The 24961-nt window shown below is 42.5% G+C and overlaps 1 protein-coding gene across 2 annotated transcripts in view; it reads right to left on the reverse strand.

The window, feature by feature from the left end:
- Window positions 1-24961, reverse strand: part of DNAH7 (dynein axonemal heavy chain 7) — a 1167586-nt gene that overhangs the window by 325126 nt on the left and 817499 nt on the right. For both annotated transcript variants that reach the window (XM_069615701.1, XM_069615700.1), the window contains 3 exons: window positions 15064-15244; window positions 9685-9870; window positions 3969-4132 (listed from right to left, as the gene is read on the reverse strand). In XM_069615701.1, coding sequence (XP_069471802.1) covers window positions 3969-4132; window positions 9685-9870; window positions 15064-15244 — 531 coding nt within the window. The remainder of the gene's footprint in view (window positions 1-3968; window positions 4133-9684; window positions 9871-15063; window positions 15245-24961) is intronic.

The raw sequence follows: 24961 nt of genomic DNA on the forward strand, positions 1-24961 counted from the left end.
GGTGGTACCAACCATACTTGTATCACTGGAAGTGGTCCTTGTGAACTCCACCAGAAGTGATAGTGTCCCAGCTATAAGTGGCACCACACGTTATGAGCCCAACGTTCCTTGGATACTCCCTGCCACATGTGGACTGGGAAAATTCTAAGGTGGCTCAGGAGCGGAGGGCCAGCAGATAAGGAATTTGCTGGGGAGACTTTGTATCCATCAGAACCACATTGAGCGTAAGGCCCGCAACCTATTTCAATGATGGATTCTATTTCCCTGTAGATTGCTTATTTTAGAAGGATTTTCCCAGCACTGCTTAATGATTTAGGAAGGAGGGGCAATGTATGCTCCAAAAATAAAGAGATACACTCAACCAAAGATGTGTTACCCCGCGGATCTCCCAAACAAAGCCTGTGTCTTTGCATTAGTACAAACATTTGGCAAAGCAAATGTAAGCAGAGTGTAAAAAGTCACCAGATTTCTTCGATCAGTACCATCTCAGAAGGATGGTCATTGATGCATGATCTTTAGAGGAATTTAGCAAACCCTCTCCAGTGGAAGACTTGCTGTCAGGCTGAGAGGTCCTGTGTCCGCGGAAGCTGCTGATCCCCCGACAATCCCCCTGAAATGTAATCCCCAGAACTAGATTTCAATTCAGCTCTGCAAACTACACCCCAAAGGGAAAGGGGGAAGTGGATAACAAAACAACACCAGGCTGACTGCGTCAAGGCTAACCAAAGCTGAACCTGCAGAGGATATAAGAAAAGCAGATACAAATCCTTTTATTACTTACCTAACCTTAAGAGTGGGAAAGACTTTAAATCCTTAACTAATAATTAAGAATCATACCTGGTTCTTCTCTTGAAATTTCTTAGAGAAGCTTGTAAAGAAGCTGAAAATCTCTCTTATTTGAGACTCTTGAAATTCACAGCAACTTCTTAATATGGGCAAACCTGGAAAGTTTTGTTCTTTGCCTTTTTTCCAAAATTCACTAGTTGTTCAGTTAAATAGTCTTTATATTTTCTTTCTTTTTCAAACTTTTCTTTTGTTTTCAAACTTTTTACAATTCAATAAAGTTTGTGAATTCTTGAAGAAACACGTGCTGAACACACACGCAGATAATCTCAATACAGAAGATTTGCACGATGAAAACTTCCTGCGTTGAAGAACACGCGCACTGTAAGAAAAGTCCACGCGCAGAAAACACACGCGCTTGTAAAAACACGCAAAGCAGAATTCACGCGCAAACGGAATCATGCGCAGATAACACATGCGCTAGTAAACTCCCGTGCTGATAAGTTTCCGCGCCTATTCACATGCCCCTTATAACACACGCGCAAAGAGTTCACACGCGGTCGAGTACACGCGTTAAAAAAGCATACGCGCAAGTAACCACACGCGCAATTGAGTTCTCGCGCTGAAGCACACGTGCTTGAAAACACACGCGCAATAGAGTTCTCATGCGGCAAACAGATTATCGCGCCAGGAAGCACATGCGCTGGAAACACACACACTATAGAGTTCTCACGCGACGAACGATTCTCGCGCTAAGAAGCACCCGCGCTGGAAAACACACGCGCTATAGAGTTCTCACGCGGCAAGCCGATTCTCGCGCTAGGAATCACACGCGCTGGAAAACACACGCGCTATAGAGTTCTCACGCGACGAACAGATTCACGCGCTAGGAAGCACACGCGCTGGAAAACACATGCGCAGTTGAATACTCTCGCACGCGCAAAGGTTCTACGGTTAGTTTCAGATTACACGTAGTACGCGTTTTACAAAATAGCGTTCAATCGCACTCCGAAAGTTCAAAAATACAAATTCAAAGGTAACATCCCGACGAGTTCTCACTTAAATGTCATTAAGATAAACAGAGCTGCAATTGAAACAAAGTCACTTATCTCCAGAACGATTTCTTATAGATCTTAAGAGTTTCCTGTCTTCAAAACGAATTCCTGACAGCTGATAGCTTCTCCTGAAACCCCCAAGAAAGTAGCCGCTCAACTGCTAACGCCTGAAGGACAAAATCCACCAGGCCCAAGTCTAAAGCAGGAGCAGTCACTAAACACGTCCTCTCAGCTGGGGTTTAGATGATGAAAGGCAAAGAGTGACAGTTTAGAATGTTCATTTTTGTTCAGCAGTGTTTTCTAACCAATCAGAGCTGTCACTGTGAAACTCCATTTTGCCTTGGGTCAGAACCAGGATTCTGAATCAGCAAGTTAAGACCAAACCAACTACAATAGAAAACTTCCCACCCACACAAGGCTAATCTAAATAGGATAATAAAAGAGAAATAATGGGAAAGAAACTTGAATAAGGGAAAATAGCCTAAACAGGGGAAGGAAACCTGACACTTGCAAACTATTTCATAGCAAAGTCTAAAGTAAGCAGAAGTCCACCTGCAGATGGTTTGCTTGGTCACTGCCATCGCCGCCAAAATGTATGGCCAAAAGCTACAAACAGTTGGCTGTACATGCTGTCCTCATCTGACCTATCAATGTAATAGCTCAGACCCCCTTTACGGGTCCATTCTGTGAAGCTTCCTCTCTGTCATAGATGGGTGTGGAGGAGATAAAACATCGGGAAGCTAAACTGACTGGATTATATGTATAGGTAAAAAAGACAGCTTCACCATAGCATCAGCTTATCCTTCATAACATCTGTATTAAGGCTGTCAGCTGACAGAGCCTGCAATTTACTCACTCGCCTGGCTGATGTTATTGCCAGCAAAAAGGCTGTCTTCTGAGTGAGAAACGTGAAATCACAGCTGTGCTTTGGCTCAAATGGTGGATACATCAGCTGTCACAGGACCACATTCACATATATACACTGGGAAGCACAATCCCGCTCCAAGGGGTCCCTTCTCCAACACGTAGAAAATAATCTGAAAGTGAAAATCCAATCTTTGGAATGTGGGTTGGCTGTGTCACAATGGCCTGGCTGTGTCACAATGGCCTGGCTGTGTCACAATGGCCTGGCTGTGTCACAATGGCATGGCTGTAGATGAGATCTTAAAGGAGCAGCACCCTGCTCATGCACGCCAAGGGTGATGTTAAATGCATTAAGGTGCAAACAGAATCTCTGGGGTTCCCCAGCCAGATGGTTGGAATATTGCTAAGTAGGAGTATCTAGGAAAGATGCAATACTGGGGATCAGTGGCTTCACTGTTTTCAGAAAGGCTGCCTTCAGAAAGACCAACAGGGCCTTTTCCATCGACCTGTTCTACAGTCACCTGTGGGGTCCCCAAGGTTCTCCCTTTCCACCAATTTATTTTGAATGCATATCTGCATTCCCTTTTTCATTTACTTCATCCTGGAACATCAGCATAGTATAAACCCAACAATTATTCAATGGGCCTCATCACGAGTTGGGCGGTAACGCCGGCGCTAATAGCGCTGGCGTTATTAGCCCTACCGCCAAACCCACCGGCGCTATAATTGCAGGATCACGGGTTTGGTGGAACGGGAAATCCCCATCCCCCATTGAGCCCATTCGGGAATTCCCCATTCCCCTTTGTGCTCAATGGGGAAATTTTGCGCTTTTACTGGCGGCGGATTTCCCGCCGGCGGTAAACGCGCCGAAAATCGGCAAAATCTCGGTGGATTTCACCCCAGCTGAGAGCTGGGAGGAAATCAGCCGAAGGTGTGATTTGGCAGACCTTTACATCTGGCAGTAACCGCGCTACCGCCGGATTTAAGAGCTACCGCCAAACTCATGATGAGGCTTAAAACATCTTGTGGAGCTATATATTTCTGATTTACACCAGACATGTTTATTCTTCCATGATTTTGCTAAAACTAGGTCATAGATTCACATTCATAGTCAATGGCACAGTACGTAAAGAGAGAAAGGGAACACTTATCTTTCATGAATACTAGCTAGTTTCATAGCATTGTAGTGGAAGTGAAATGACTCCCAGCCCTATATCCCAAGACAGACATCATTCAAGCCATCATGTGTCAATGTTCCAAACTTACGAGATCACAATGCCGTTATCAATTGAGAAGTTATCTGATGGTAAACCTGCGATGTTCCAGGCTCTGATTTTCACAGGATCTCCCAAAGTGCCCGAGAGTGAGAAATCCTCAGAACAGGGTATATCTCGATTTTTCAGTACCACAGACCACTCCTTTATTTGAGACTGAAAGAAGAATCACAAAGATATAATACATGTGTACATATGTCACTTATTTCTGACAAAGAAAGTAAACTTTAAATTGATTTATCAATTACTGCTTTTGCCTTAGTTTTTCTATGCAGGTGCCACCCTCTGGAACAGCCTCCCTGCCTCTCTCCGTCTTGAGCTGGAACACCTTAAGTTCCGGAAACTCCTCAAGAACTTTCTCTTCTCTCCCCCTGTCCTCTGCTAACCTCCATTCTTTTTCTCTCCACCATCCTTCTCCAGTTCCCCTCCCCAACTCTGTTCAGTTTTGCTGGCTGGTTGCCTGGTTCACCTCCAGAGCCTCATAGGTCCCAGGCTCCCCCTCCAGTCTTTTGCACTTGCCTCTGTGCCGCTGCACTATGTTCAGCATTACTGCACTTTCAGATTACGCTCCATGAGCGGGGCAACCTCTCGCACTTTACCCAGGGTACTGCTGGACTGGACACGCTCCCCCCACATCCTCCATCCTCACACCTCTGTCTGTACGCATGCATGATCTGAATGTACTAGGACTAACAGGTTTGTCTGTCCTGTCTGCCGCCCCCTATACCCTTTTGTTGTCCCCCCCTCCCTTGCTTGGTCGCAACTGTAACACTTCATGCACTTGCACTAGGAGAAATGCGTCAGGCCTAGTATGCTAGTTTTTTTCGGTTAGATAATTCAGAAACTTCAAGGCCTAAGAATGATAACTGTAATTACTTGCTCCCTTCCCACCTTGAAAAGCTTTGAAGCACTCTACCTGTCTATAAGCGCTGTATAATTAAATAATTACAATTACTCTACCAAGTGACGTCCAAAACAGTACACTACGTGAATGGTAAAATGGCATTCTATGATGGATTTGCTTTCATTCTAGAGCTGGAGTTAGCAGTCAATGTTGAGTGGCTCAGAACAGGTAATGGAAGTACATGAAAGATGGGGTGAGGTGTGAGATAATAGGGAGAATAAATGATATGTGTGAGTGTGATATGACAATTACATCGGTAAACTTTCACGAGGACAGCTTCACACAACACCATTGTGGCATGCACATGCTGATGAATACATTTTTGATCCTTGAGAGTAAGCCCTAGATGCCTGCAGAAACAGTAAAGGAATCTTGGAAAACACCTCCTGTCATGGACTATAAGAAAAGGTTTGGTACCCCAGGCTAACATTGGTTCTGATGGGTACTTTTTTTGCTCTGCAGTTTTTGTCGTTGAAATATCACAGCCAGCAACCTGGACCTTTGGAAGTTTTTTCATGCTCCTAGAACACAGAGAGGGGTTGTGAGCAGGGGTAGAATCTCAGGGCATCTTACAGACATTGCTAACACCACCCAGAAGTGCTGCAACCTAGGGGATGATCAACATCCCACACCCCAGTCAAAGACTCCCTCGATACTTCTAATCACTGCTACACTAAGCACATTTTGGGGGATGTGGGGGTGATAAAGGCTCTGCAGGGCGAACAAAGTACCTACCAGATCAAGGGTACCCCAATTCATGTAACCTTTCCTCATAATGCATGTTCTTTCGTGCAGATTCGTTACTTTGAATGATCACTACACCAAAACCACTGAAGATGTGCATAGAGGGCTTCAGATTCATAAATCAATAGGATCCACTATGCAAACATATATTACTTATTGATCCTCCAAATACAGCCTCTGGCCTAGCATCAGATTCCAAACAGTAATGGTTAGCAAATCTTTGGACTTCTTGTTGTTATGAACAAGTTGTCAGTTTCCCTTGTTTAGAAGTCTGAAGTAGTAGGCAAATATGGGAAAGTGTGTTGAATGTATGAGTGGATTTATCAGGGGGTTGTGCAACTTTTCTTGAATAATTTTTGCCAGAGACCTGAGTGTACCCCATTCCAAGATGTTGGGGGTATCTCTGATCATTGGTTGGCTCTTAGGTGATGACAGTGGACAAAGACCCTTCAGCAGAGTTCTAAACTGCCTTTTGCCTAAGCTGATCAGAAACTGGTCATGTTTTGAAGATCTCCTAGTGAAGTTTTGGAGAAAACTGTGAGTAAGGCTTCTGAAAACATTACTTGAAGATCTTTTCAACATGGGACAGGTTCCAGTTACCATTACAACTGTGGGAGCCCGGCGAATTGGAGTTTAAAAAGAGTTGCTTCAGGAAAACTAGAATAGGTGTAGTCTCATTTCTAAAGACTTTGGAAGGTGTATAGAGCTTGGGAAGAGTCGTGTGTAACTTTGCAGCAAGAACTTTCCCATAGAATTAATTGCAGTGTAGCATTTAGAGCAGAGCTGGGTAGTTAAATATAGGCTAGCCGCAGCTCGCTCACGCACATGCATTGAATGGTAAAGGCGAGCTGCTGTCCTCGCATTTGTGTATATTTTGAATTGCCGGGACGAGACGCTGCTCGAGTACCCATGCTCGTCAAACTGTGAAGCCAAGTCGCATGAAATTGTAAGGATGAGCAGCTGCTCGTGCATGCATGCACATCTAACCGAGAAGCTAAGTTATATTGTGCTATTGGGATAGCTCCTGCTTGTGCGTGCATTCATTTCAAGCATTTGTGCGATCAAAGAGAAAAGGAGAGAGAGAGGCGCGGAGATGTGGTTGTGTTCTCCGTGAATATCTTTGAGGATCTACCAGTCTTCATCCCTTCAAGGAATGTACATAGTTAGAATATAATTTCATATAAATATATATATTTACTGTAAAAGTAATTTAAAGTCAGTCAGTATACAAGTTCCTCAAATTTTAAGTATGCCTGGTATAAAGCATGTTACAAGGTCGCAATATTCAAAGATATTTATTTCAACTATGTTCAGCTGTCAAAATTAAATTGAGACCATGAAGACCAAACGACTCAAGGAGTTGAACTCTTGAAAGAGACACATGGAGTCAAGTCTAGTGAAATGTATATATATGTTAGTATAAACCAGCAAGGAAGCTGTAATGCAGCAGTTTAGAAAGGGTTTACAGGGAACTTTAACAGGAAAACCCAACTACTAGGACTCTCAGCAACTTGCAGAGGCGTATCAGGTAATATGGGAGATAGCAGAGGGAAAAGTAAATATGTATTTATCCAGATCAGATTGACAATGAAAATAACCCCAATTTCTATTAGTTTCTTTTCTTGTGTAGATGTTCGTGAGCTGAAGAATGTCAGGGTTTATTATTTTATGCACTCCCCCCCCCCCCAGGGGAGTTTATAGTGACACAGGTGTGTATCTTTCCTTAGCACACTAGACACTCATGAGGGTCTGTGGGGGCAGTGCCAGCTCCCACTGAACACTTGAGACCATATACTAATACATGTGGAGACATCATCCAGTCCAAAATAGGTCTTATGGTCGAGAGATCTTTTTCGAAGATTATAAATTACCCCAAGTAAAACCTTCTGTGGCAATTTTATCTGTTTAATTTTCATATGCCTCTTTTTTGTTTAGCCATTTACTAAATTACTAACACTAACAGTGGGTGATTAACTTTCCCAAGTCTGGCAGAGGATTAAAAAAATGGAACACTAACATTTCTCTTTATTTTTCAGGACCCACTGGTTCAGGTAATCATTTTCCAACTGCAAAAGAAATCTACCTATCTGCCCCACACCAGCTTCCAATGCTAAAACGAGCTCCATGTACTACTGCAGGTTAAGATGCTGCCTTCTTATTTCCTTCTCACCTTTGTGCAGGCTTCCTAGAAGATTGCCTCTGTCCAGAAGTACCTTTCTCAATGTTGTGGCACAGACGACATACACATACTGCAGTAGACCAGTGCATGCAATCTTTATGGAATGCTTAAACCTCATTCTGATAAGATCTACCATATCTCGAAATAACTCTTTGAAAAGGCATATACAAAATCTTATATAAGAAATACCCCCAAAAAGACGACCTCAACTAACCATGTCCTTTCAACACTGCAGACATTGACATAGGTCAGACTGCGTAATCAATTGCATCCAGCCATATTTGAATGAAACCTCCTGTGTTACATCATCATCTGCTGTACCTTTTTCAATAATTCGTCTGAGTCTTGGTGCTATACATTCTGCTGCTTCCAACAGTTGCCATAAACCGATAACGTCCCACACTTGTCAGAGCTTGAATTGACTTCAAGGCTAATTATCCCCAATCCAACACCTTTTTACCCATAAAGTAAATCATTTCAACAGGGGATTTAGGGGGAAATACATGTGCTCTCCCCCTTAGGTTGACAACATGGACTACCAAAGAGTCTAGTGCTGGATGATCAAACACAATTTCCCTTTACTGGCATTTATGTAATTAACGCATTTCTATTAATTGCAAATACCATAGTTGATTTCTTCAAAATGCCTATGATCGGATCCTTCCATGACTCTGCAAAAAGCAAGCATGGATGGTCTTCTTTATGAACTTTCTGTAATACATTCATGGCTGTGTCATGGCACTTCACATTGATTATATCTTGTACCTTCACTTTAAGGGCCTCTTCTGCCCTTCTTGTGAAATATATGAAGAAAACCTCTTCAATGTTCTGGGGAGGTATCCAATTCACGTATATCTTGCAAGATCTTCATCACTTTCAGTATAAACCCTCCTCCCGACCTACCTTCTCGATTCAGTTTTGCCTTGCATGGAAATAATATTCTCCCCAATCCACAATGGTAGCCACACCTTTATCAGATGGTGGGAACTGCAACACTGTCCTAACAATTAGGACTTAAAAGTGTGCAGAAGCTCGGACACTCTGTTGTTCTACTATTGTATTCCCCACATAAACCCTCTCCCATCCGCAGAACTGCTGAAACCTTTCTTGGTGCAACACATGGTCCTTGTAACCATCAAGTGTTCAAAAAATGACTTAAGATCAACTTGAATTTCCCTACTTGGTTTGTTCTTATCACAAAAGGAATAGGGTTGACTGATACAAGAGTGTTGGGAATGGAAATGAGTGGGCAAGCAGAATGGCACCTAACCAGATCCTCAACTTTTAACAGGACAGTGATCCTTAGTCCCTCCCTTTTGTTCCCGTTTCATGTCTAGCGAAAAGAGGCTTCAGAACCTGGGATTTTTTTGTGTCCCAAACACTTACTTTCTTGACTAGCTGTCTTTCTTCCTGCTACATGTGTCGTCCCGCTCTCATGTTGATCCTCGTCAACTCAGCTACGAGACATCCCCATCCAACACCCTTATGCTGTCTAATGGGGTCAGCCATCAGAGCAGGTATCACCAGTTGGACCACAGAGTAGTACGTCTTTTCCAGTCCTTTTTGGTCTCAAAGTTTATCCGCTAAACCTGGGGGTTTTCTTAGAGATTACTTCCCTAGGCCCTTTCCCTGGCTTGGTTTTCACCTTAATACATCACTTTTCTACCAGCGTATGTGCACAGTTATTTCACAGGAGCTAATGAGGCATAGTCCTTTGCCCTTCCCTCCCAGTCTTGTGGTAAAGTTATAGGAAGTTGCCAGGATTCAGGTCACTATACAGACCATAGCAAGGTAAATGGGTTACCACGTGCAAACTTCATTCTTAGACCAACATTGAATTACATTTCAAAAACAGCAAATTTGAGTGTTGGAATAATTTACTTGTCGATAGCTGGATGTGAAGGCTCCAAGATAAGCTACAATTCCAGAAGAAATGAGAATGTCTCCAATTAGGTTGATATAAAGCTGTCCTAGCTTTATAGCAGTTAGACTCCAGCGGGTTTTTTCACCCCCAAGGCCTCCAATCAGTTGTTCTGCTCGATCCAACTTTTTACTGCACAGGTCAACCTTTAAACATAAGAAAGTAAATACGAAAATGTTACTGCCTGCTACTCCTCTGACAGGAAGTAAGATACTGGAGATGTTTTCAAATAGTCTATGAACATTACATTGACATTTTTAGACTGACAATTATGCACAGCACCTTTAATAGGAAGCTAAAGGAAAGCAATCTTCAATGAAATAAATAGTAAACCAGATACATTGAAGAGGTTTATGGTGTTACCTAAACCCCTTTAATTCACCTAAAGAACAGGTGAACATTACACACTGCACATTTACTCATATCTATTTTAGATCACTGACAGACACAGAATATGCAGAACATTTCACTATTGGTTCTTTGACCATGAGAACTTCTTAAGAACTTCTTATCTCCAGTCTTTCTTTTTCTACTGTATCCTCTACTTTCTGGGAATACCAAATATAAACCAAACCGGATGAAGCTGTCTGTTTACTTGGAACTCGCAGTTTCCCTTACTTTATTACATACTCATATTTCCATAATGTATATTTACCAGCTTCCTTACAGCTCCCCATTTTACCTTTGTGACAACATGCTGGTACTATAGCACTATGATCAGATTATTTGATAGCGGTAGATGTTCAGCCTTCTAGTTTGGTAACTCATTATGCCCAATGTTCCATTTAGGTGCCTTAGCAACCGATACGCTGTTTGATGGCCCGAGGACCTCCAACCTTTAATTGAGTGCCCCTTATTTTAAATTCTCAAACGTCTCAAACACTCAACTGAAAATCTGTCTAAGTGAATTGACACAGTATTTGCATACTATAAAGGCAGTGTCTATCTTTGAAAGGATTTCCCTGTTAACTATGACAGAACATGTTTCTATCCAGAGTACTCAGACAACACTATGATAGTTACCTATCTGTGATACTCGTTGTTATATGATTATTTTCCTGGTATTTATAATCTTAAAAGTCATCTCCACCATGAGTGAGTGATTAAAGAATACTTTATGAGCAAGTGTACTGTGCTTTTTTTTAATGAACAATCACAGTCCTACAATCATGCATGAAACTGACATTGCACACTAAAATTTCCAAGCTTTGCTAAGCCACCAGGCCACAACGATATTCCACTTCAGTGTCTTCTTAGGTGGTAAATCTCCACTTCTTCCCTGTCTTTACAGTAGTCATGTCCCTGGCTACATTGGAAACAGACACTCAGCCTCTTGAGCTTTAAGTGTCTCACAATTATTTCTTGTGGTCCACAGAAATATGGGGTTCTCTTTTCCTGATGTTGACAAACTGTTCTCATCTTGCAGAGTTGTACCTGGTCCCAAACCTGTATACTTTTCCTAGTTTCTTCTGAGTCCTCTGTAGGTCACATTTTCTCAACATGTTCCCCCTGATATATATATATATATATATATATACACACACACACACACATACACACACACACACACACACACACCCCCCGTCCCCCCCCTGCCCTCCCCCATACTACTGCCCCTACTCCACCTTCCCCATCGCTCCTTTTGCTCCTCTCTGTCCTTCTCTTCCTCAGTAGGCTTTGCCTCGGATCACTGGTCTACCCTGGCTAGCCCAAAAAGTCCCCCTTTCTCTCTGTACTAGACTGTACTGTAGCCACTGTTTGTCCCTCTGGCTGACTGTTCCAAATCCCTTTACCAAGATGCCTCTCTTTTTCCTTAGTTACCTCTTTATTACTCTCCTTTTGGGCGTCCATCTCTACAGTGGCTTTACTAGGCCCCTTATAGCCATTGTCCCCCAAAGTTCCTTTTCCATCTGTATTTCTTTTGGGGCTTTAGTTGTTTACCCCTGATCAGTCTCCCCTCCTTCCCCTTCTCACTCCTTGTCTCTGCATTGGAATATGTACTTCATTTTTATTCTCTCTTTGCTCTCCACTCCACTCCTCTTTTCGTTAATGGGCTTTCTCTTCATTCTTTTTATTGCCTAGACAGTTATTCCTATCTGCTGACTCTCTGGTGACTTGGTTTCCTCCTTTCTCCCACCTACTCGTGATAATGCAACAACCTGAGCACTCCTAACTCCCCTGAGCACTCCTAACTCCCCACACCTCATTAAGCCGTGCAGTTTACATAGGGAAGACAACCCCCCTCCGTTCCCCCGAGAATCTCCAGGCTGAGTAGTAGATTTGTTATGGACCCTGCTTCTTACAGGCCCTCCGAAGGTCTACACTCTCACAGGCATCCATTTGCTTTCGTTATTGTGGTGTGAGTGGCACAGCCCCATAATGTAGATCCTTAAAAACAGCTTTGGTGTGGCTGACACACCCTAAGATCTGGTCTGCCTCAACCCCTTAAATTCTCCACGGTAAAAGGACATGTTCATAATCTTAGGTGCACATATGGCGAAAAACCAGACCACCTCAGTCAACCGTGGTGTCTGATGTTGCGACCCCGCAGCCACCAAAGCTACTTTGTCTAATTCTTCCTGAAAGATGTGTTTTGATGCCTCTTCAGACCACCTCCTTTCATGTTTCTTTGTTTTTTGTGCTAGATAATAAAATACAATCAGAATCACCAGAAAATAAAATCAGCATTGCTATAATGTACAAGGGGGCTGCCTCAACACACTTGGTGATTTATAAAGTATAGCTGAATCCTGTTTGATAATCCAGAGTGCGGTTGATAACAATATGCTCCACATGGCTACCTGCCAGGTGTCAGATTCTAAGAGGATTCTACAGGCGCTGCCAAACCCCACAGACCGTCACTGGATATCATGTTTAAAAAACCTCTACTCCAGCTGCAGAGTGGATCTCCAATAAGGGAAAAGGAACGTGGCTAAAACAATAAACACTAAAACTCTTTATCCTATGGACTACTCCTACTTCTTGAGGTCTAAAATACACACATAATAACAAGCAGTGAGTGGGCTGTTTTACTTCCACTACTACCCACCCAGACATCTCACCAGGCCAGGTCTCCTCCACTGAAGGCCTGGAGCTATGCTTACTGCAACAACTGGAAAGAAAAGAAATGGTTTTCTTGCTTTTTACTCTTTCAGATAGGAGTTTACCCTTTTCAGTACTCCATTGAAGCAACGAGCTTTCTTGAGCGAGTTATCTTTTATTGCCGAACAGCTCTAACTCTACGTATACGCATAGAGTCGATGCTTATACGTGCGTAGCCAAGCTACTCCTGAAATGCTTGGCACTGCTGATGAAAATAACGCGTGCTGTGCTTGCACAAAATCTTCTAACATATGTTGGGAAGACTGATTAGCCATTTATGTGATACACGTTTTGCGGGTAAACTAGCATTCGCTGCTGCGGCACGTCAGGAATCTCGAGACCCTCAGCCACGCTCCTCACTGCACCTACCTTCCCTTGTAGTTCTCTGTAATCATGTGAAGGAGACTTCAGTGATACTCGGGGGCTGTGCGGCCATGGTTTGTTCAGAAGTCATTTCTGCATTCACATGCTTAATCGCGCTGCTAGATCCCCTTTTGTAAGGTGAGCGACGTTAGCTGAACCACAGGCACATAGGAGGATGATACCAATTACAGCGTCTTTAAGCATTTGCCATAAGCTTTCAGATATTGACTTCACTAAAGATTCTGTGAGGAACAAGAACTTCAGGGATCTTGGACAGTTCAAAAGAGTTTTGACCAAATCCTGTAGTGCATTTAAGACTTGAACTGACTCACCACTCAAACAATAAATAGCAAAGTCTCTTAAACTTTCTTTCTCTCAGCAGTTCCTGCAGCATGTCCCACACAGCGACTCCCTGAAAAGTGCTGGGAGATACCTGCTCTCCTGAGGGCCCTCGAAAGGCCTTGCGCTAAAGCTCTAACAAATAGATTCTGTTAATCTCAGAAAAAATAATGAAAGGCAGGAATAGAACATTTTTTAAGGTTTCAAACTGCCTGATTGGAAGGGCTTAATCCAATCAGCTCTAGGTTCCTCCCTCCATTTTGGAAAGGACTGTCCCCTCAGTGTGGGATTAGAAATTGGTTAAGGAAACTAAAATAAAACTACCTTTTACATTCACTCAGCCAACCAAATATTCCCTCACTCGGACCCTTTGCTCTTCAAATACACCATGTTACCCGTCAATATGCCAGAGTTCTGTTCAACGCAGCAGACTGTCATTCTAAACGATGAGATGCTAATTTCATCATTGTCACACCAGTTGCAAACTACCCAAGTTACTTATCTGCAAGCCAGTTCCAGCAGCGGCATCCCGTTTTTCCAAAATTACGAAGATGCTCATGCTTGTTTCTACTTCACTCAAAGAAAATGGCAATTCCAGTTGCACATTACCACCACAACATTGTCATAGACATTTCAACTGTACCATGCCAGTTTTGCCCCAATTAAACACATTATCATGCTAGATTCTACTTTTCACACAGAAAATGCCCATGATAGGTTCCACGTGTCCTCAGACATGATTTAAAAGTGCAAGTCGAGGCCCCTTCCACCTCCCATGAATGTGTCATTTCCTATGCACAGGGCTTCTTACTGTGTCTCTCTACGCTCTGCAACAATCTGTCCGATCACTTGCGATTCGAAGCTATGGTGTACGAGCAAAGCCATTGTGTACTTACAAGAACTGAGCGATGTGGAGGCAGCCATTTTGGCGCCAGTCAAGAAGCACAAACCAGTGCGGGAGGGCTTCAGCCAACTTGTCAGCTGCCCTCTCAAAGCCCCTCCTCGCCTAACACTTACTCCCCCATCCCCAACCTCCCGTCTGTCCCTTTTTCTCCTCCAGCACTCTTTAACAGTGGCAGTGCAGTTGCGAAACTACTGTGTAAATGTCCCGGCTCCCATTTGTAACGCCACACATGCCAGGTCATATCTGTTCCCTGAATCGATGTAATGCAATCCATTGACCCCTCAGGGGCAGGTCTGAACTTCGTTACCCCAAAAATGTGTAATAAATTAAAATAATTTTGCAAAGTTGAAAAAGAAAATGCAAAACAGTTTTTACTTTCAAATTTGAGATGTAGGCTAGCATTTTATGTTAGCCTCAAAGTGTGTTATATTGTTATCTCAAATAGCATAATCAAACTATGGCAAAATGCATTATTTAATCAAGAAGAGACTGGATTTACATACTGATGATGTTACCACTTTCACAACTGATATAGCTTATACAGAGCCTCTCATCATCTGAAGAAAGCATTGAAAAAGCTGGCGAGTAATTTGCGCCATCTTTTCCTGTAGTGATCATGAGGCATTCCTACCTGATTTTCCAGGTCTGCTTTCTTTTGTTTGTTTTCCTCAAGAGTTACTTCAAGCTTCGCCAGCTTATCCTGAACCTCTTTTAGGGCCGCTTGCTTCTTCCGCAGACCATCCATAGCAACTTTCAGCTCGCTTTCAGCCTGATTTAGCTTTATTTTCTTAGGGGCTACAACCTTGGCAACCCTTAAAAAGGAAATGTGCACAAACCATGAAGAATATGCAGATCCAACATGCTGTACAGTTGTTGCAATTTGGTTATTTTTACATAGGTGCATTGTGAGTTTCCTGAACTACCAATAGTGTTACTATTTTAAAAAGATGTTGCTTTTCACCTAGGGACAGGGTATACGGATTTGCTATCCACTACCTCAGTAAAGGCAGCCGAACAGATGCAATATAGAGAACACGCAAATGACAACCCGCCTAGCACTCACCATCTCACAAATACCTAACAAACTGAAATGCGTCTTCCAGTTCCAGAAAATGTGCCTTGTCCATTGCATTAAACTCTCCTTGCACTGCCAAAAGAGGTCATTTATATGTAAAGACCACTGCAATTCAAGCACCGATTTTAGACTTTACTGTAATGACACACAACATTTAAAACGGGTGATTAGTAAGATTCAACAAGAGGACTGAACAACATCAATAACACTTACCTTCAAGTATACACGTCTGAACTGCATGTTCCAGCAATACAAGTCGTCTTGCTGGATGTAATATTTGCAGATTTGGGTTTTGCTCAGTCTTAGAACAACAAATGATTTGTGTAGTAATCACTATTCAGCTGGTTTCCTTAAGCATGTTGCAGAAGATGATGTTGATATTAAAGGAGGATAGGTCACTCACTACGACTTTCATTTTTCTTGTACATTAAGGGGCTGATTCATGGAATTATTTGCGCCGAAAAACAGGGATTTGTGCGCCATTCTGCCCGCAAATCCCTGTTTAACAAATGGTGATTTGCGGTCAGAATGGCGCACAAATCCCGTTTGTCGGCGCAAATAATTCCATAAATCAGCCCCTTGATCTCTTCTGTATATATTTTATTTTTTTAAATGTAGGCAAACGTGGCCAATTACACAGTAAAGCAAAAATGAATTGTTTTCTGTGCTTTGAGGTTGGATGATAGAATTGTCTGACTATTAAAGTCTATTTACTGGAACTAGTTCTTCTTAATGGTATGACAGTGTTGTGATACGATAGCGCAGAGAGGCAAGTGCTCAATGCGAACATCTATATATAATCTCATGGTCAAAAGTTGGCTAGCCAGCATTAGCCTTACATTCTTCATAGGTCACTGAACTACCGACTGAGGTAATAATAATCACACTGCTTAGAAGTTGAAGGAACCCTGCATGAAGCGCTACATAAACAGTTAAATACCTATCTGGAGTACCTCTAAATTAAGTGACTTTCCATTTCACTACAAATTTTACCAATTCATTTTTTGTTTTTTTAACGGTGCTTATGCTGACTGCCGATTCAGGTTTTTAATATTTTAAGTGTAGTTTTGAAGACTTGAAAGAGGCTGTGACCACTATGATTGCTGTAATGACAACCACTCACCCTTGAGCAAGGCCCTTGATGCCGCTGACCATTTATAGTACCATTTACAACATTGACTGCTTGTTTAAGCAATAAGCCCTGAGCTGGGGGGGGAGGGGATATTCGCTCGGGCCATTCGCAGGCTCCGGGGCATTACCTGAAGCGGCCCCCAAAGCAAGGGGCTTATTGCTATTAGTACTCTGGCCCTTGGGACCAGGGTACTAAAAGCATTTTTATTCAGTTGTGAGATCCTCGAGCCTTTGCAATTGAAAAAAAATGATAAGAAAATGGCCGCTATGGAACAGGATACAAAGTCGGTTCTCCCTTTCCATGGTGGCCATTGAAAAGAGTAAAAAAGTAAACAAATAAGATGGCCGCCTCTTTCCATGGCCAGCCATTAAAAAAATAGGCCATTAAAAAAATAGGGAAACACCCCAAAGAAAATGGCCACAATTGAACGGGAGAAGGGACTAGCTGTAGTCCCTTCTCCCTTTCCATGGTGGCAACTCGCAGGAGGGACGTGGCGGCAACTAGAGTCTTGTCAGGCTGGTAAAGAACCAGCGAGGGCCAATCAGATTGTTTGCAACAATCTGATTGTCCCTCGCCGGGTACTAATAAGGTTTAATGGAAGTTTAAACTAGACATTGAACACATATCCATGCCCCAGAAAAGGTTTTGAGGTGGCAGTAATGTACACACTGTTTTAATAATTAGAGCATCAATTTAATTGCAAGACTAACAATATTTTGCCTTAGTAAGAGTGTAAATACTTTTTTAAAGGCAAATAGAAAATTACTAAACTTGAAAATGAATAGAATACAACTAAAACAGTTGTGTAGTAAGGATGTCTGACTTCAAAAAAGTAATTGTATTTATGAAAATCCTTCTCACACACATTAAAATGTATGAACACACTACATAGATGCATTTTGATGCATCATGCACTGGTAAGATATCTCAGCAGGTTGAGTTCTCGCTGCAATGTCCGGGTGATTTGTAGGTGGCAGGTTCAAATCCTCCCAGGAAGGCCAACTCTACCTTTCATCCTTCTGAGGTTGAAAAATCAACTTCAGTTGGGTGATAATTGGATGTAAATATGTTATATGTATGGCCCTTTGGTGAAATATGTATGGCCCTTTGGTGAAAGCCCTATATAAATAACACCTCATTGTCATCATCATTAATGATAAATGCACAGAACACAGGAAGTTTGAATAATATTTTGGTGAAATGCAAGCAAGCATTCACTAAAAGGCATAATTTGTTTGTGAAAAGAATACTTTCCAATTGTATTAAGTTTTCCATCGTATTACTGCTATGATCCTATGCTATGATAGTTTATGGTCTCAATTATTTCACACTACTAGGAAAGATGTGAGATACGCAATTCTTAATTTGTTGCATCATCTGGGCTTAAAGAAGAAAAAAGAATTTAGTGTGATGCAGGAATAATGCTAATAACAGTGGAACATTTTTCTTTTGTTCTTTTATCCTATTCTGTATATGTATAGCACGAGATGACGTTTAATTCATTTGGAATTGTTATTTTTGTGTTAAGATTTTATTGTTGATATATTTTGTTTCACATGTTATATATGGTTGATATTTTGTCTTTTTAACTTTGGTATACGTTGGAAGGTCTTGAGCTATCATGACCAAACCAACTAATAAAAAAAAAGTAAAAAAAATTACTGCTATGACCCTAAAATACTAGGAAAATAAATATGCATGGATTATGAAATGCATCATTTCCATGAGCATCAACAGACCCAAAACACAGCAGAAATTGAACAGAAAGAAACCATTCCTCCTCTCAATGTGTGCTGTTTCTGACAGACTCAGTGCATGCAGCACAGAGAAAAATGTCCGAACTGCTCCTACATGCTGGCAATTTCATCCATGCAGATAAGAATTAAAAGAGGTGTTCTGGTTGCCAGAAAGCCCTTTGCCCTTTGCCCTTTGCATTGCACTCTTCTCTCAACTGGTGCGTAAATGGTATGCATAGAAAGATAAAAGGTGTCTTATTTACAAGATTTGAATGCATAAAAAGACCCAGTACAATGCTTATCTGGAGGCCTAGCCATGAGGGACTGGATCTTCTGCCGCTTTACAAGTTAGGGGTAAACATTTTGACAGGATTACCATTTACTTTGAACTGAAAGCTAGTGTAGTTTCCCAAAGGTTTTTGAGGACCGTGCCTTGGCTGAATCTGGAGGTGAATGGTGGGGGACATAGGGCAAGGTGATGCCACCTGCTTAGCGATGATGATCCCAGAGGCAGTTTGGGCAGGATCCCAAGCACACCACACCCATCTCGGTAGGCAAGGTCCTGACAGGTGGTGTTTAGAATGGCATCTGTCCCTTTAAGGAATCTCAGTGGTGTAGAATCCCCTGTCCACACAGTCACACGCCAAGGGATACTAAAATCCAACACAGGCATGGTCCCATATTGATACAACTCTCTTCTGTCCCTGGTAGGCTGGGAGGTGCCATTAGTGTAAAGGTACACGCAGCAACCGAGTCAGAAATGCTCCATCAATGAACAACTTGAAAGTGCATATGTTCATGCTGGTGAAACATCCATACAAGCTCAGGATCACGAATGGGAGAAGGCAGGCAAGTCTGTTGGGAATGTATCCCCAGCATACTCTGTAATATATGCGCCTGAGTGAGATACAAATCCAAGATGGCAGTGAGCAAGATTGCCAGCTTGTTTCATGCAGGCATGCAGGGGTGTAATAAGAATGCAGATCATGAACAGTGAGTTATGCTACAGCAGGGAAGAGACACATCTTAATCCATTTAGTCAAGGGGGTCCTTGCAGGCAGGGTTCGGCCCTATTTAAGGAAAAGGATCTGCCAGAATGTGGGCAATCAGAGAGAGTGGAAGCATGATGCAAGAGGCCGAAGAAAGAAGGTAAAGTAGGAGCCGGAGAATGGAGCAAGTGGCTGGCGAGAGAAGGACAGAGTGGAGGAGGGGACATTGGAGATGAGGAGGGTAAGAATAAAGCAACATTGCAGGAGCAAGTTTCAAATTAAATCTGGGTTCTTCTTGGGTTATTTTGCAGATTTATCTTTGAGGATTTATTAACCCAAACCGCAGCAATCAGGAGTGGGGTGTATTTGACATTAAAAGTCTGCAGTGTCCATGTGAAATTGATCCAGGTACACCATTTAAACTTTATGAAGTAACCTTGTGGGGTGGGAATTGAGTCATTAAATAGACCCAACAATTAGACTAAGGATATCACTCTTTACATCCACAGATAACCCTGGATAGAGTCTGGAAGAGGTGTTCTTCCAGCACACATTATGAGTCTTCTACGCAATAACAAGTTCCACAGATGTCTGTTAAGAGAAATATTGCCCCTGAGGATTGTCTGGCTGATTAATGCCTAGAGACAGAAACATGTACATGTACAGCATGGTAAGGAGTGTTGAAAGGGGTATTGGTACTCACCTACACCAATGTATACAATCAATGATCTTGGAATTATGTTGCTATGTTTTCTCTACTGTTGGGAAATTGGAAAATTTTGAACTTTGCGCGCCATACCCCTGACTGGAGGGGCGGGGGGGACGGCGGTGTGGACACGTCATTGTTGTCATTTCTGTCACTTTCGCAAATTGCTACAAATATTACAATATTTATGGTAAATGGGATAAGTGTTACATTTAGGTTAATTTATGTTATTTTGTACAGAGGCGATACATTTGTAGATTTGCATGCATCCAGAAACATAATGATGAAACATTGTCACACTGAGGGCCCCTCCATACTCAGGTAAAGCAGGTGATCAATTTGTGCACGTGGAGTCTAACTGTATGAATGGCGGTCATGAGAGGAGATCATAATAGGTATAAAATGCACAAATAATGGTACACATGTATGGGAAGTGTTTTTCGAATGTAGTAAAAGACATGAAATATATTAGGTGGGATTGGTCTGCGTATCATGGGTCTCAGCATTGTGGATTAATTAGAAGGGTGTTTTCGTCATCCTGGCAAAGATTTGCAAAGGCCCGTCGGAAGTCAGGGAACAGGTTTTGTAAGCTGGTTAACTATGGTGGTTGCGGTCAGGTTGCAGATGGCTCAAGTGCTGGAGGGCAAGGGAAGATATGATCTCTGGTGAACTGGAGAGCTCATTGTTCTAAGAGATAGGCATCTTGTGAATTCATGGGGTTGTTTGATGCAGGTGGCTCTCCTGTGGCACTTGCGGAGACCATTAGTAATACATTTTAGGAGAACGAGTATGTTGTCAGAGAGTGGGTGGAACTCATGTGAATAGGAAAAGGTTATTCACCTAGAAATCATAAAAATCGGACAACGGACAGGTCTGGGCAATGCGATAAGCAAACATGAATAGGTCAAAAGGGAATCTACGTGTCATTCTCTCGTCTTCATGGGCTTAGGTTTTTTTGTTTTGGTAGGTCTGTGTGTGTGTCATTAATAGGAATTCTCTTATTTTGTAACTAAGAGGCAAGGCTGCCACCAAATATGGAGAGGCTTTTGGGAAAGGGTGTGTTGAAAATGTAAACCTTGTAATTATAAGTTTTAGGGGATTGTGCTATAATGTCTGTGTCCAATGAACTGCGTGGGTATTAGATTTCTCTGTACAGGCAAGCAATCATGTTTGGAGGGATGACTTTGTAACACTATCTGGGGGAGTGCATTAACTGTTGTAAACTGTATATAATATGTGTTCTTTGTGTGGTTCAGGGAGCCCAGGGTTGGTTTGACACCCAGATGTCATCCAAGCCCCCCGCCCCGCCATTGTACAATAAACTAGCTTTATGGACAAAAGGTGCACTTACTAATTTTATAGGTGGCCCAATTTGGGTAAAGGGGCAGAGCTAAAAGGTCCACACCTACACTACACAATAATTGTTAATATGTGCACGTACATTTTTTTTATTATACCATAAGATTTTATCAAAAGCGATACAAATTTTGTTTGCTTATATAATAACGTTTTTATTTTTTGAGTGGCTTGTTACCGTGAAAGCCCATAATTTTGGTACAGTGGGCCTCATTACGGGTCCGGCGGTAACCCTGCCGGTGCTACCGATGGGTTGCCACCGGACCCGTAAATATTTACCGGCACCTGTCTTCCCGGTGCCACTGGGAGATTTCAACTCCAGCGGCCAGGAATTCAAGCAACGGTAAAATATAACTCCCCATTCCCATAGAGTCTCATAGTACTCTATGGGAGTGGGTATACAGAAGCACTGACACCATTGCTAACGGTGCTGTTGCTTCCATGACTGGTCTGCCTACTGTGGTCGCTGTGCCTGGCAGGGTCAGACCTGTCAGGCATGGCGGCTCCAACAAGCAGACCTGTAATATGCCGGTTTGGAAACTACGGTGCCGGTAAACTTACCGGCACCCTTGTTTCCGGACCGGCAGGGTCAAAATGAGGGCCGTTTCTCAGTAGTTTGATGCCAAGGACATAAGAGTGACTAGTGTTACAAACCTTCCTTTTTGATATTGTAGCAATGCGGGATAATACCAGAAAGATTGAAGTGGTGAAGGAAAAAAAGAAGGTTGTGAGGAGGAATATCAGGAGAAGTGAGGAGGAGGGAGAGAAGAGTAAGCAGGTGGTGTGGCATAACATTAGGATTGCGGAGGAGGGGGGGATCCAGGATGAGGTTGGAAGGAACACCAAGAGAAGAGAGGAAGAATACATTTAAGGGGAGTTAGAGAAATATTTTGAGAGAGAAGAGGATGTAGGGAAGAGGATGTGGAGACTCAAGAAAAGACTCATTACCGGCAAACAGTATTACCATTATCGGTACCTGATCTGACAGTAATACCGGCAGATTATAGCTGCCGGCAAGGGTAAGTAATTCCCCATTCCATGGAGTCCGCAGGACTCGATGGGGGGTAATTCCGGCTGTTTTTTGTGAGTGGGGTGCCTGATTTACCTCCAGCTTTTAGTGCACCCCACCAGAAAACTTGTAGTTTGCCGTTCCAGAATAGTACCGGTAAACATTACTACTGGTACTTTAATTCCAGACCTGCAAAATTATGATGAGGCCCTTTATGTTTTAGAGGAGGAGCAGAAACATGTTGAGATGTGCAAGGTAAGAAGAGGTGGAGGGAAAAGCCTATGGCTAAGACCTCAGGGAGTCACAGGAGAAAGAAACGGAGGAACGTTCAGAAAACGAAACCCGAGTCTCAGAGCAAGGGATCCCCTTAAGAATATGGATGTCTTGGAACAATGAGGAGGCAGAGTAAAGCAGGGTGGTGGGTGCAGCATTGTGTCCCTATAGACATGGAAGGACTAAGATAACACACCCATCGCCTTCACCTACTCAGGTGGCCATGAACCTGGCGGAAATACTGGGGCATAGCCGGAACTTCTCAGCAATTACTCTTGATGTTCCTTATCAATAGCACTCGGACTCAGGGAAAGCCTGGAGACCCTTTGGCAAAATCTCTGGCGATCTAAACAACCAGACAAAAATAATGGGACGGCTACCAAACCAACCAAGAGACAAGAAAGAACTGTGGGCCACAAAAACCCCCAGGCTGTAAGTGACTTAACCATCTCTGGAACTGGGCCTCTGAGTGAGAGGCTTTGTTGCAACAAGATAACTTTTTAATGCCTAGACACACTTTCCTGCAGCAGAACCGCAGAGAAGCCAGCAGAGAGGTGGAGAAAAGTGGAGTATGACCAAGAGGATGAGTAGGTGAGTAGGGTTTCAGCATAAAAGGCACCCATGGGGCAGGGTGTCTGCTACCCTAGTGCTGCCGGAAACTGATGTCTGGTGTGGTGGTCTGGCATCACCCAAATGCGATGCATATGATCATCTATGGAAGCCATTGAAGGATTTCTATGAATACATTTTGTGTGCCTTGTTTGTTTGATGTTTTCCTGTTGTATCTTTTGTGTACCTAAATTATAGGACAATTTGAAAAAATATTATTTACAGATTTGAAAGGACTGACAGTATTAATTCATCTGCCATTTTCTACTCTGCTATAGTATTTTAATGCGTAAACATTGTGGGTTTATATTGCTGAGAAATACTGTAATTAAATCAATCCAATTTTTATTTCTTAAAAAAAGAGTTGCACACCATGAAAGGCACTTCTGAGTAATGCTGGATGTAGAAAGCATAACAATAACATTTCACAAGTTAAGCGTCAATGTATTCAAGCAGAAGCTGTGTAGTTTAGTGTAGTTCAGAGTATTTATAAATTGCAATGGTTGACGTCAAGCAACTTGGCACTATGGATGAGGCACAAACCTTACAAGACAAATATTATTGGCTTTGGGCAGGGGTACTCTGCAGAGAAGAGCGAGGCTTTATGATTCTTATGAAAACTAAGATGTCATCAAGGTGTTAGATGAGAGAAAAGCAAATTCTAAAGTTTGGATGCCAAGTAGGAACATGATCAGCCACCTAAATACAGTGATAAATGGGGCACTTCTAGTAGCCCAAGATGTGCAGATCGAAGATTATCTACAGAGATGTGCTTGATGAATTTCTGCTGGAGGAAAGGAGAACCACTCTGATGGAAGGCCTGATGAATAAGGCAAAAGGCCCTGAACATGATTCAGCTGGTAACTGACAGCCAATGAAAGTGCTTACTATATACTGTAGGTACCTCCCTAAAAGAAGAATGAAAAATGTGAAATCTTCAAAATGTTGAACGGAGAATTCAGAAAACCTTAACATTCATATTATATTTGAAATGTTGATTTAACCACACTGACTTTGGAAAAGGGACTCAATAAAAGACAGTTATTTAAGGAGGACTGTTCAAAACATTTGGAGAACATGCTAGGCAGAGAGAGGGTGGCAGGTTTTGGAGAGACTATGGGCTTTGTTACAAGTTTGCTGGTCCGGAAACAAGTTAGCAACATACCAGCACTTCCGAGTCCCCACTCCTAGGGGACTCTATGGGAATGGGGACTTACATTTTACTGACGCCTGACTTCCCGGGCCGCCGATGGCACTGGGACGTCAGGCGCCAGTAAAACTTTACGAGTCTGGCGGCAACTCGCCAGTAGCACCAGCAGGGTGACCGCCGGACTCGTAATGAGACCCTATGTGAGGAGCATAGAGTTGCAGAGTCACATGGGTATAATACTACTGGATAGAGTTTAGATGAAAGAAATGGTGCACAGCAGCAGGAACACCCATCGCCACCCCCCAGATTTATGGCGATATTTGTTTTGTTTAGGAGTTTAGAATCGGTTAGAGATCAGCTGAGCCATGGTAAGGTGATTTCTTTTGTGCATCAAAATTCATTTTCAAGTTCATTATTTTAAATTATTTATTATATTTGATTTTTAAATTTCCAACGTCTAGTATTTTTAATATAAACAATAGCTGCTTGGCATT

Source organism: Ambystoma mexicanum, chromosome 9 (genome assembly GCF_040938575.1).
Source record: "Ambystoma mexicanum isolate Mex_15411 chromosome 9, UKY_AmexF1_1, whole genome shotgun sequence".
Lineage (NCBI taxonomy): Eukaryota > Metazoa > Chordata > Amphibia > Caudata > Ambystomatidae > Ambystoma > Ambystoma mexicanum.